The sequence below is a fragment of the Parasteatoda tepidariorum genome, chromosome 1 (assembly GCF_982258835.1).
Source record: "Parasteatoda tepidariorum strain Cologne lab strain chromosome 1, Ptep-v5.0, whole genome shotgun sequence".
Lineage (NCBI taxonomy): Eukaryota > Metazoa > Arthropoda > Arachnida > Araneae > Theridiidae > Parasteatoda > Parasteatoda tepidariorum.
In genome coordinates this window covers 133,531,334-133,544,348 of record NC_141755.1, presented here as the reverse complement: position 1 = coordinate 133,544,348, position 13,015 = coordinate 133,531,334, and the positions used below count along the sequence as shown (strand labels likewise).

The following is a 13,015-nucleotide window of genomic DNA, read 5'->3' as shown; positions in this document are numbered from 1 at the left end:
ATTTGAGTAATACTTTTTGATCCCCATAATTAAATTCAGAGAGAGTAATAGAAAGGCATAATAGTTAAAGGTATAAGTTTCAATCTTTCTCTTAACTGATCTATGAAGGCCATATATTCCAAATTATCTTTTCCTTTCTGACAACAATATTTTGAAAAATATTTATTTTCATTCTGAGGAATCACCTGTGTATTGAATTTTTCATAGAAATCAATAGTTATATGAAATAATATGCATATTCTAAGTGGACCTCTTAAGACAAAAATATTATTTCTTTTCATTAAATAGAATCATCACTCAAAATTATTAAATTTTGAGTGATAATATTTAGAGCAGCATTTTAATGCAGAGCACATCTTATATTGTTCAATAAATTAGTAATAAAACTGAATGATATCAAGACCTGCGTTTTCATCTTTAAGAACTAAGCCTTTACATAACGTGCTCGCTATCTTGTAGGCAAGAACATTCAAATAGTGTCATCGGCTTCATTAACTTTAAATTAAATTATAACAAAAACTATTCCCACATCTGGTGGCCACAAGTTATCACATTTTATTTGTGTGTATTATTATAGATATATGGTTAGTTTATGATTGAAGAATCAGAAAGATGGATTAGTCTGTTTAGTATCTTTTTTTTTCAGTGAAAAGAAATCTGTGAAAAAATAGAATACTATCATTTTAGCTAATTTGTATATAATTATCAGGCATAATTTACTTTTAACGGTATAAGTGTAATATTAAGCAATTTGTTGACATTAATATTTGATAATGGAGAATTTCAAAGTTGTTAGAATTCCTTAAATTCATTTTTTAATAAAAATAAAAGAATTTTCTTTTGTAGTTTGAAAGTATATTATTTAGTCTAAGTTTTAAAATACAAGTCTAGTTACAGATTCTTTTTTTTCTCCCAATAACCACTTTTGACGTCGAATCGGAATTTGTTTGAGTAAACGTTCAACAATAAATTAAAGAATGTGGTTTTTTCTTCATGGTTAAATGAAGCCCAACTGTTATTTTTCCAAGAAAATGTTTCTTGCTGGTTGCAATCCTTTTCAGCAAAAAATGGCCAAAGTAAAATTAATTTTAGCTTTTACTATCTTATGTCAAGAAGTGTTTTGTATAGTATATTATTATATTCTCATTACGCAGCAGGTATTCGTCTTACTCGCCTCAACTCAGTACCCTTTCCAACCGGCTCAATCATTCACAACACACATCGGGAATTCTTTCCCTTTTGTATAGCGATTGACACCACTATATTCTTCGATCAAGGTGTGCTGGCCTCCTTCTCCGGAAAAATAAATAAATAAATAAAACGGAAACTGTATTTGAATCCTTCTTGCTCGTATATTTTTAGAAACATTTCGCCCTAGATAATTTTTAAAAAAAATAATTACTGTCGTAATTTTACAAATGTTATTAATTTATCTATTTAATTATCTTTTTCTTATTTATTCATAGCTGCCAACTCTACTGGATTTTCCAGTAGACTACTGGATTTTGCCAGTTTCTCCTGGTCTACTGGTTTATTTGAAATTCTCCTGGTTTTTGTACAATTTAGAAAATTCCAAAAATTGAGTAAGTTTCCTTAAAAAATCCCTTTTGAAATTAATTTTTTGTGCAGATTATTGCTTGAATAATTAAAAAGTATTACTTATACATAATGAAGTGAACTTCATTTATAGAAATCAGTCCAAAACTTTTTTTGTTCTAAAATGTTCAGTTTATTTTTACTCACAGTAATCTTTTTAAATTACTTTTAAAAAATCTTTGAACTATGTTTGGTGAATTAAATGCCTATTAATGTTCAAAATTATGAGTAAACGTAATACATAACATTTCGAGTATGTTTAACGCCAATCATAACTATAGAATATTGCAGTTTTTCTACTTTGATGACTAAGAAAATCCCTAGAATTTCCTACTTCTAAAATATTTAGTACATTATGCAACAATTATCGTGAAATTTATATTATTTCGTAAAATCTACTGGATTTTTTTCTCTCTATGTTGGCAGCTATGTTTATTTCTTACGTTAGAATGCTTTAATAAGTCACATAGGTGCAAAGCATTGTTTATTGTTGCAAAAACAAAAGTTTATATAAAACAGAACTAAAGTAATTCAGTTGTTTTTAAATTTTCTCTATAGAAAAAAAGTATAAAGGATAAAGAAATTAATACAATTAAGGATACTATCTGATTAATTTTAATAATTTGGAAGGCTTTTTCTAAATTTTAAAAGTATTTTTTATTACACTCAGTTTTTTAAAATATTAAATAAATGAATAAAGTAAACAGCACATTGGAGCAGGAAGCGGGAAGGTGATAATATCCATTCCGTTATATTAACATTTTAAATAAAGCCTGTTGATAGTTGAGTTTTTTTAAAAGTAAAATGTTTCATTTATGTTCTTTTTTTTCAATATTAACGTGAATAATTTTAATAAATAGAAATAGTAGTATGTTGCATGGTTAATAGCATTAAAATAACTTAAATCTTGAAAGAAAATAATAATAATAAATAAACACACTGAATAATTTTTTTTTTAATTTAATTAATGAGGTAAAAACATTTCTAATTTCTTAAAACAAAATAAGAAGAGATACATGCAATGTCAGAAAAGTCAGTGCAAGATTAAATTTGCTACAACCGCAAAGAAACATCAAGTTAAGCCATATTTTCTATTCAACTCTAGCCAAAGTATTGTGCGATTCAAAATTTGATTGACGCAAAATGAATTTCATTTATACGTTGCAAAAAAAATTTAAATTTTTTTTATAGAAATATATCACCTTTTAGTCTTAGACTTACTTTGAATAATTATTGCTAAATTATTTGAAACGTGTACCATTGTTTTTTTTTTTTTCGCAATAAAATTTAAAGCATAATATTTACTTCACTGATAATTTGAATATAAATTATTATATTATACTCGATATGATTGTTTTAATGCAGACATGTTTGTATATAATAATATTTTTTTTTTTTATATTTTGCTATATTGGAGACAATAGTTACAGACAGAAATCATACGTTTTGGGGCGGAAAAAAAAATAAGTCTCAAATCGTTAGTCTAGAAAACTTCTAGAAGTTTTTATTTTATACTTTGGTTGATTCCAGGCGAAAATCGTTTAATATTTGAACGCGTAGTTAGTGATTCTAATCAATGACATAGCAAGGTTTTTGATTTTCATTCACAGATAGGTAGCGTCTTAGGTACAAATTGTGGATGTTTATTAGATAGCTCAGTTCTTGTAAGTATTGCGGCAAAACTTTTCGTGAACATTGTATACAAATTCAAGAAAATTCAGTTGGGAGCAAAAAATAATGCACTGAACTCAGCAACCACCAAAAAATAAAATAATTGGTCGAACAAACTGGAAGATATTTGGGGAAATGATAAAACGTCTATTGGTGATGAAGGAAAATGCCCAAATGTCATTTTAATTACTCACAAAAGGTAGATAAGTACAGAATAAGATAGATAGAGGAAGCTACGAATAAGAAAGGGATGAAAAGGTTTCTTTCCTAGTTTTTCAGGAATACGAACTTATAGAATGCATGGTGTCATAAAATTATTCCCACTCGTTCTTGCAGGCTAACAGTAAATACTTTTATATGTCGTCTAGAACAATCAAACTTTCAAAATATTTTGAAATAGAAACGATTTTTTGGAAATTTTATCCATTCCTCATATAAGAAGAAAAATTATTGCACTTCTCCTAAATTAGAACACATAGAAAAACGGCAGACCACATTCATTCATAACGAAATTACTAGACTTAGTCCCCCTCGTTTCCTCCCTCGTGAAACAGTTGATTTTTATTTATTTTTTAATTTAAGCATGCATAGACAAAGAGGTTATTCAAAAGAAAATAAAAGGAAAATTATGACTGACTAGGACTAAAGTCTTTTTCAAATTGTATTCAAATGATTAATTTATTGACAAAATTTGAAATTTATTAAAATTGCTAAAATCGAAACAGAACAAAAAACTTGGGTAACTGTTTCCAATTGCGTTATTAGAAAAAAAAAAGAAAATTTAAAAAGGAGAAAAAAAAGCTGAAAAGGCAGCAAAACAACTATTGTTTTCTTTTAAGAATTTTCTTTAAGAAAAAAAAAGAAGATTTGATTACATAAAATATGATAGAGTTTTCTTACGTCTACCAATATTAATCATCAGATTTTGAATAAATTGTTTTGAATTAATTTAAATTGAATGGTACCATTGAAATAAATTTATTTTATGAATATGCTTACATTTATTTAATGGTTGATCTTGTGAAGTGATTTAAAATTTAAATATCACTATACAATGTAATTTCTTATATCATTGAAATCTTTAAAGTTTTAAATTATAATTTCTGTGCAATTAGATTTTTTTGAACAAGTATTTTAAATTCCTTAAAAGTTCTGTTTTCAAAATCTTTATTAAATATTCTAAATATTGTTTAATCTGTTTTAAGATTGGCTGCCAGCAAAAAAAAAATGCCCACAATATTTAAAATCTTTTAATTTTTAAGTATTAGTTTTTAGACATTAAATTTCATTATTTCTAATAAAAATCACATTTCTTATTTTGAAAAAAAAAATTTAAGAAGAGAGAAAAATAACTAAGTAGAGGAAGTTTATTTCTTATAATTTTCTGTTTCTACTTTGCATTAGTAACAATATATGTCTCTGCTTAATTATTTACTTACTTAATTATATTTTTTTTTATGTGTGGATAAAAAAATTTTCTATTTTTTTTATTAAATCTATGGGAAACACCATAAACTAGGGTACGTAGTCGATCAGAGAAGGTATATATGAAATTGAAAATGCATGAAAAATTTGCACTTAATAAATTGAAGTATATATTATTTTCCCCTAATTAAAACAATTAAAATTTAATTAACTCATGTTATTGTTTAAAGAGAGAGAGACTAACAGTTGAATTATTAGACATTATTTACTAAAAGAAACTAATTAAATACAATAGAAAAAGTGTAATAGAAAAAAGGCTAGATATCTTTAATTTTATCACCATAGAAAAACCAACAGTACTTAGTTAATATTATATTTATAAATCTGATGAAAATTGCACGACCTTTTGGTGTGACAATGTTTGAATATGAATTTCTCTAACTTTTTTTCCTCCAATATCAGTTTTATCTATATCTTTTTCTCAAGGTGTTCCGTGTTTTTTCCTTATTTTTTACGATGATCGTTAATCTCTCTCTCCCAGAAAAAAAATATACAGTATCATTTTTTCTTGAATTTAAAAAAAAAACAACAGAAAATGAAGTGTTTGAATTTTGTGTATTTTTCTTTGGTGACGTTTACTGTGTGCAATACCTTACAATGCCTTTCCGCAGCTATTGTAATTCCACAAGTAACAATGAAGAAGGAATAGACAAGTATTGAAAGAATTTCTGCCTCTGGTAACTGTGGGTTAGTAGGATAGTTTAGATGCCCTGTGGTGAAGAGGAGTCAAAAAGCTTTGTGAAATTTTTCTATGTAAAGCAAATAGTGGACAACCGTATTGTGTAAATCCTTACTCAGAATACTTACAAACATTAGTCTTTCCCTTGCTGCGAAAAAAAGAAATATTCCTAAGGGAGTACTACCACAGTAATATAAATTTGAAATAGAACACTGAATGATTTTTATGAAGAAAAAAAAAATGATTACGCATAATTAAGAAAAAGAAAAAAAAAGAAAATATTTAAAGTTAGTAAAATATTAACATTAATCATTAGCATTTTGAATAACATTAAAACGGTTTGATATCAATGAGGTTGAGAATCAATGAGAAATTAAAGTAGTATATTGATCGATAAAGACTTGATTTTTGTATGACAAATGAAAGGCTTTCAAACATTTTCGAAAATTCGTTAGGTCGTCTATTTCTAAACATTTTCTGAACAAAAATAAACGAAAAAGATATTGAAAAAAGTAGAAATACTGAAAATTCCTTAGAATAAATTCGTATCTTTTCTTACATTGAAATAAATTTGTAGACATTAATGTATTGTATTTTCAATATTTTTATGCACCATAAAATATTAAAAGATAATGTCTAAGTTTTTTTATTCGCGATCAATATCGAGTAACATAACGACGCATATCATAATGAAAAATATAAGTTTTAATGTTGTTATACATTTTTAAATTTAAAAAAGTAACTAAAACAAGAAATCAGTCCTTTTTCAATTTCAATCTTTTTTTTTTTCCTTTATCGATTTATGCGGCGTATTATTATTTAACAATAAAGCATTGATCTTTATCATTCGAAGACTATTCGAAAGTTTTATGTAAGTGTTCCTGAGGTTTCCTTGTGTACCTGCTCAAAAGCACATTAATTCGTATATGTACGTATAAAACACTACATTTCCTCTGTGTACTAGATATATTGTTTTGAAAAAAAATTCCGCGAAAAACTATGTAATTAAAATTTGATTCCACTTTTTAATAAGAAAAATTAAGTATAAGGTAATTGCTCAAGCATCATAACCTCCAAAGACTTGAGAATAACAATTGTATTAGGTAATTAAGTTGAAATATCAAACAAATTTCTGTATGCGCTAATTACAAACGCTTTTTTTTTCTAATACAAAAGTGTTTTTTTTATTCTTTCTTCTATTTATTCATTTTTTTAACCATGGATGTATTTTAACAAGTGTAAAAGAAATTTTAATCAATGTTTGACAGAATTAATTAAACAACTTTCTTATTCCTATGAATAGCGAATATTTAATGTGGTTAGAGTGAAGTACAGTTTCGTCAGTTTAGGCTATTTTGTCAGTAAATACTTATATTTAGCACTATTTTAACAAGTCAAATTGCCACAAATGAACATAGCCGTTGATTAAATGGTTCCTTTTTTTTTTTTTGCTTCAAAAATAAAATTTCATAATGTGATATGAAAAATATTATAATTTCGTTTTGAAATTTAAAGTGTTAATGCAAAGAAAAATTATTAAACCGAAGAAATTAATATATGTTCCATAATTATTCGAAGTTTGCTTAACGGTTGCACTATGACAAACTCTTGTGGCTAAGAGAAAAGAATTATTAAAGTATAGCAGCTCTTAGGAATTCCCGCGAAGAATAAAAAAACGCTATGTTTTAGTTTTAATTGTAATTTGACACAATTATAAATTCTTATTGATTAAATAATTCTAAATACTTTAACATCAATTCTGAAAAACACTTATTTATTTATTTATTTTTTATAAAAAAGGGCTGTGAAGCATTTCGTTATAACACAGGATACGTCAATTTGTTGATTTAAAACAGTGTCTTTCCGTGAAGTTTGCATTAGAAGATAAAATTTGGTGTTTGGCGCTTTCTCTAAGAGCCGTGCCTGCAATTTTTAAAGTTAAGAATAGCAACCTTAGGAGAAAACTTTTCAACAATGCATAGGGAGGGAACTAATTGATGTTAACTGACAATCCTATTTTCTCCCCTCCCCCAATGAACCCCAACAACCGCGAAGCTACCTTCTCCACCTTATATACCTGGAGAGTCACGAAACAACACCTATCTGGAGTTTGCATGTAGATGTTTTTTCGTGACGCTTCGGAAATAAGGGGTTAAAAAAACAAAAAAACACTCAGAGCGTCATTTTTGTAACCATGCAGGGATGAGATTTTTCCGCTTTTTTCACTTTTATCTCATAAATTTCAGCTTTTTTTTTTTTTTTTTATCAAAAATTCAGATTTTCTAAAAATTTCATTTTTTTTATAAGTATTCCGCTTTTTTAGAAAATTCACCGATTTTCAAAGAGAAGCAGAAAATTCAAACTACGTATCTACCAATCCTTTCTCATTTTTACCAATTTTCACCCCTTTTACACGCAGCTGATAAGATTTTCCGAATTTTTTACCCGCCCTACAGATAGATCCGATTTTCATAGTTCAAACGACGCTGCTTCTGACAAGCCTTTTAAAGGTCCCAAGCCAGGAATCTGCTAATATTTTGATTCTTATTCACACGATTTTAATATCAAACATAGCTTTTCATATTTGCGTGTTGCGATTCTTATTCAAGCGATTTGAATATTGTACGTTGCGATTCTTATTTACGAGATTTAAAAATCCGATATTGTGATTCGTATTTACGTCTTTTTAAAAACTTATGTAGCGATTCGTATTCACGCAAGTTTAAAATTCATAATTCTTATTTATGCAATCTAAAAATTACGCATCATGATTCGTATTTACGCTATCTAAAAATTATGAATCGTGATTTGTATTTATGCATTTTAAAATTTCTATATCCCAGTTTGTATTTTCTCATTTTCAAAATCGTATATCTAGTTTCATATTCATGTGATTTCAAAATCCATAATTGTTATTCATATTCACGCAATTTTAAGATCAACTATCGCGATTCTTGTAAGAAGTAAATTTTTTTAAAATTAGTTACTTTAAAGGTGACTGTTTTTCTAACGACGATTATTAGTATATGTAAGTGTTACAACATCAGAGAAACTGGAAGGGAATATATTCAAAACTTATTCTGTGCTTGCAAAGAAGAAAAAATAGGATTTGTCACAAGATGTTTGAAGATGGACTAACGACTAAATATAGCAAACATAAGAGATAAAGCAAACAAAAGCAATCACTTAAAAAGGGATTTAATTAAAAAAAAATTGGGGGAAAAAGAGTTAATTAAAGAGTTAATTAATCAAAATTTTATTTATAATTGCTGTTATTTATGCTATAAAATGCAAAATTCTTATCAAATAAAAAACAATTATCTAAGCAGTTGCTGATTGTCATGTAATTTTTCAAACTAAAATAGCAATTTTTGTATGTTAAGGAGTTACTATATATTTCTACTTTACTGTTATTGATATGTTTCAGAGGGCTGTAGTTAGATCACACTATAATATGAACATAATGATTCAGTCCATTGTTAAAGTTTTTTTTTCCAATATAATTTAAAAAGTAATATTACTGATATATTTGCTATAAATCACATAACAGTATTTATTAAAAGAAATGAAATATTAATTTATATCCTCAGTATTTTTAATTTGCAAAATCAGGTAGTTTTTCAAGTAGATATTGTCTCTTACGTGAACTGAGGAAAAATATAATTTCCAGCTTTATTTTTTCAATTGGTAATTTTATTTTCACTAAATGTTAAGTATCAATGTAATCGTTTTTATAATAATAGATTAGTACACAATTGAATGTCAAGACATTATTTATTACCTTAAACTGTCTGGAATTTATTATTAAAGGGTTGCGCATGCGTAAAATTTACTATCGTGGAAATTCAGCTTTTTTGCGTTTTGGCTAATCTCATCCCATGTCACATTTGAAAAACTTAAAAATTTAACTGTCTTTCATTAAAGCAGCTAAATTGTCGTTACATTTCTTCATCTGATGTAGTAGTGAATGACATAAATATTTAACTATGACTTAAAAAAAGTAAAAAGATCTTTAATTGAGTAGGATTCTTTGATCTACTACGTATTTAAAGTTTCAATTTTTTGGAGACCTATCTAGATTTTTGTATTGCTCGGATGTATCCGTCTGTAGCTTCATGTTTGCATATTTAATCTAAGTCTCTGCCACAATTTTGCCTCATATTTTCACACCCTGAGAACAACAGGATTAAGATTTTGGACAGAATACATTGGTTTTACTGTCTTAAACTCTTAAAGTGTCCCAAAACTTTGGTAAAAATTCTATAGGTGTAACCATTGTACACATAATAGTTACACATATTAATAAATATTTAATGTTTTTTATACAGTATGCTTTAACTTATAAAAGAAAAATAATATAATCTGATAAACTTGGTATTATCTTTTTATCTGATCTTGAAAATTCGTCTAGTCCAGTGTTGGTGACAGTGGTATTACTATCCCAAGTAGGGGTGGGGGGTCACTGTTTAGACAAGTTTTTGGCTCTGGTAGGCGGGAGAAGGGGAATCTTTTTCTCCAGTCTATTGTGTTAGCCCTAGAGAGAAAAGAAGCTATCTTGTTCCAGATGTGCTATTCTTGTTTCCATAGCAGCAGATGGCCTCAGACTTTGTATGGGGGAGTAATTACCATAGACAAACTATACTTGCCACCTATTTTGTTCGTAGGTGACTATGGCGGCTCTTTTAAGCAAAAAAAGTGTCTAAAGACTTTTTTTTTCTTCAAAAATAGTGACTTTTTGAATATTTAGGGAACTATTTCTTCATATATTGTGGCATATAAATATAATAAGAGAATGATTTTTTGGCACTTTTCCCTTTTATTAATTTGTGAAAAAAAATGATCTAGTTTTTTGTGCGATTTAAAAAGTGAATGTTCCTATTAGTATTCACACGTTCGAGAAATCAAATATCGTGATACTTGTATTCATTCAATTTCAAAGCATTGCCGAGCAAAATGAATAAGTTTCGTCTCTGGTTTCCTCATAAATCAAAACATAACTTGTCACATAAATTCAATATTCATACAGACAATAAGAAAATAATTTTAAAATTTTTTGCATTGTTTTCCCGAAGTCACAGATTTTTATTTTTTTAATACTCACTTATCCAAATCTGTGCAAAGAATCTATATATTAGCAATATTGTTATAAACTTATATTACTAATATAGATACAGCGTTTTAATTTCCGATCATGATAGGGGAGAGTGGGATCAATTGTAACATTTTTTACTTCCAATATATTATTAGTATTAATTGACAGACGAGTAAAGTAGACTATCCTCTACTAGAAAAAAAAGTAAATACATTATTTTAAATGTTATTATATTAGTTATTAACAATTTTTGACAGTCGTGCACTTGTTACAATTATCCCCTCTTACGGGGTCAATTGTAACAGTTCATAAATTCAACTAAAACATAGTTAATTATACATATTATCATAGTTGTGATATATACGTATTTTTATTGATCAAAATAGTAGTTATATATTAGGAGTAAAAATAATAATGAACAGAGACCTAAAGGGTTAAACTTCTAACTTTAAGGGGTTAAAAATTTTAATTTATGCTGTGAAAGGTGACAAATAAAATAATGCACATGCAACATAATATAAATGACACAGGAAACTATTGGTGGTTCTTAAAGAGTTAAGTAATGATTTGTAAACGTAAGTTTATTTATTTTCAGCTGTTACAATTGTCCCTTTACTTATTGTTACAATTGTCCCCAAGACGCCATTTCAGCTTCATTTGTTAAAAGCAATGCTAGTTTATTAACAAAACTAATCTTTTTTTTAAATGTTAATTAAGGTGTCCACTTACATATTCGGATAATAATTTTTCTTTGTTTAAACAAAATTACTTTGTTACAATATAATATTCTAATGCCAAAAAAAGCACTTACATCGCGTGAAAATATCTTTTGTGGTGTAACTTTTTCAAAAGTACATAAAAATGGTTGCCAGCAGGAGTGTGCATGTAGATTTATTAAATACACCTTGTGCGCCACCTAGGAACCAAATCTAGAACCGGACACTCGAAATTTTTGCTCTGTTACAATCGTACCCTGTTACAATTGACCCCACTCTCCCCTATAGTTTATAATTTTGTCTCTCCAACCTAATGTGAACTTTGTTCTGTATATCCCTTCTAGAAATCAGTCTCTACTCAGGATATCAGATATAAGGATGAGTTTCCTGAATTTTTTTTTTTTTTTTTTTTAAATCAGGAAAATTAGATTTTATTTTAATTAATCGATCTTTTCTTTTAAAGAATTTTATACACTTACCAACAAAAACTAAGATAAAATTTATAAATAATACCCCTGTGGCAGTGACATTGTTACAGTAGATTATAGAGTTTTGTGCAGCAGAGCAAAATGTAACCTAAGGCAAAAAAAAGAAGATAAAAAAGCCCTTAAAAGTGCAATAACTTTCAACAAATTGGAATTTCAAAAAAAAAAAAAAGAAGAAGAAAAAAAAAACGCTGTGCATAAACAAGCGAGGCCTTTTCAACATTCCTAGTTTCAACTCTGAAGTTGTATTCCTGCTGTCTGTAGAGCGGCCCACATAGTATTTTTTCCTACAAGTTTACCTGTATAATTTCAAGTTTCTAAATTGTTTAGTTTTTGCACAACAAAACAAAATGTAATGTTAAATTGTACGCCCAAAACAGTAGCCTTTCCGATTTTTTAATAGAGAGAGAATTGAGTGAAGCCTTGTTCAAATGCTTCACTGGTCTCCTAAATGGTAAATAATAAATGTTTCAATATTTGTATTAATATTGAATAATTCTGCATCTCATTATCGGTATTCTGCTTCGCTACTAAAAACAGATTTATGATATCAAGATTCCCTCGGGTCTGGGAAAACCCGGAATTCCCAGGAAGTTTTATTTTAACTTTAAAAAGCAGGGAATAGTCAGGAAAGATTGCAATTTCTGGCAAAAAGCTGGAGAATTCTTGTATCATTCCAGAAAAATAACCAATTTTAGAATTATCAGTTACAGTAATCAGTGATTGAGATTCAAGTTCAATAATTCCAATGTCTATTACAATTATTTGTTGTAAAAATTTCTTATTTTAGGGAAACTAGCTCATTTAAAGATTTTTTTTACCTTCTAAAAATCTTATAACGCAATAAGCCTTACAAATTAAAGACTCTGTTTTCTAATGACAAATTACATGGTATAGATTAGGGGTGCACAACCTTTTTTGAGTGAAGGGCCACATGCTCAGCAGATTTACCAATAAAAGGCCGCAGGCCAAAATATTTAGACAGACATGTTGGCAGCAATTGTTGGTAGTAATTGTTATATAAACATCATTGTTCTCAAGACTAAATTCTTTTTGTCAGTTTACCTTGTAATATCTTTGCATAAAATTGAATAATCTTAAATGTTTAAAATGAGAAACTGCAAAACTGATTACTTAGGGGGGGGGGAACAGAATCAGAATCAATTTATCAGAAATTGTTTTTTAGATAAATTAAAATAATTAAAAATTTTGGAAAAATCATTTTTATTTTTATCATATTACATAATACGTCCATTTTCATTTTAACATAATTTTAAGTCCATTTAAACAT

The 13,015-nt window shown here is 27.6% G+C and overlaps 1 protein-coding gene and 2 long non-coding RNA genes across 7 annotated transcripts in view; 1 reads left to right on the top strand and 2 right to left on the bottom strand.

The window, feature by feature from the left end:
- LOC147816999 (uncharacterized) overlaps positions 1-13,015 on the top strand; it is a 62,514-nt gene that overhangs the window by 3,255 nt on the left and 46,244 nt on the right. The window contains exon 1 of one of the 5 annotated variants that reach the window (XM_087153661.1): positions 4,224-10,039. The exons of 1 other annotated variant lie outside the window; for it this stretch is intronic. In XM_087153661.1, the coding sequence (XP_087009787.1) occupies positions 10,025-10,039 (15 nt within the window). In that variant the 5' untranslated portion in view covers positions 4,224-10,024. Of the gene's footprint in view, positions 1-4,223; positions 10,040-13,015 lie in introns of those variants that run through there. 3 more of the 5 variants (XM_087153676.1, XM_087153671.1, XM_087153668.1) reach the window with 3 other exon arrangements.
- LOC147817000 (uncharacterized) overlaps positions 1-13,015 on the bottom strand; it is a 48,687-nt gene that overhangs the window by 2,587 nt on the left and 33,085 nt on the right. The window lies entirely within an intron of this gene.
- Positions 1-13,015, bottom strand: part of LOC147817001 (uncharacterized) — a 45,268-nt gene that overhangs the window by 2,339 nt on the left and 29,914 nt on the right. The window lies entirely within an intron of this gene.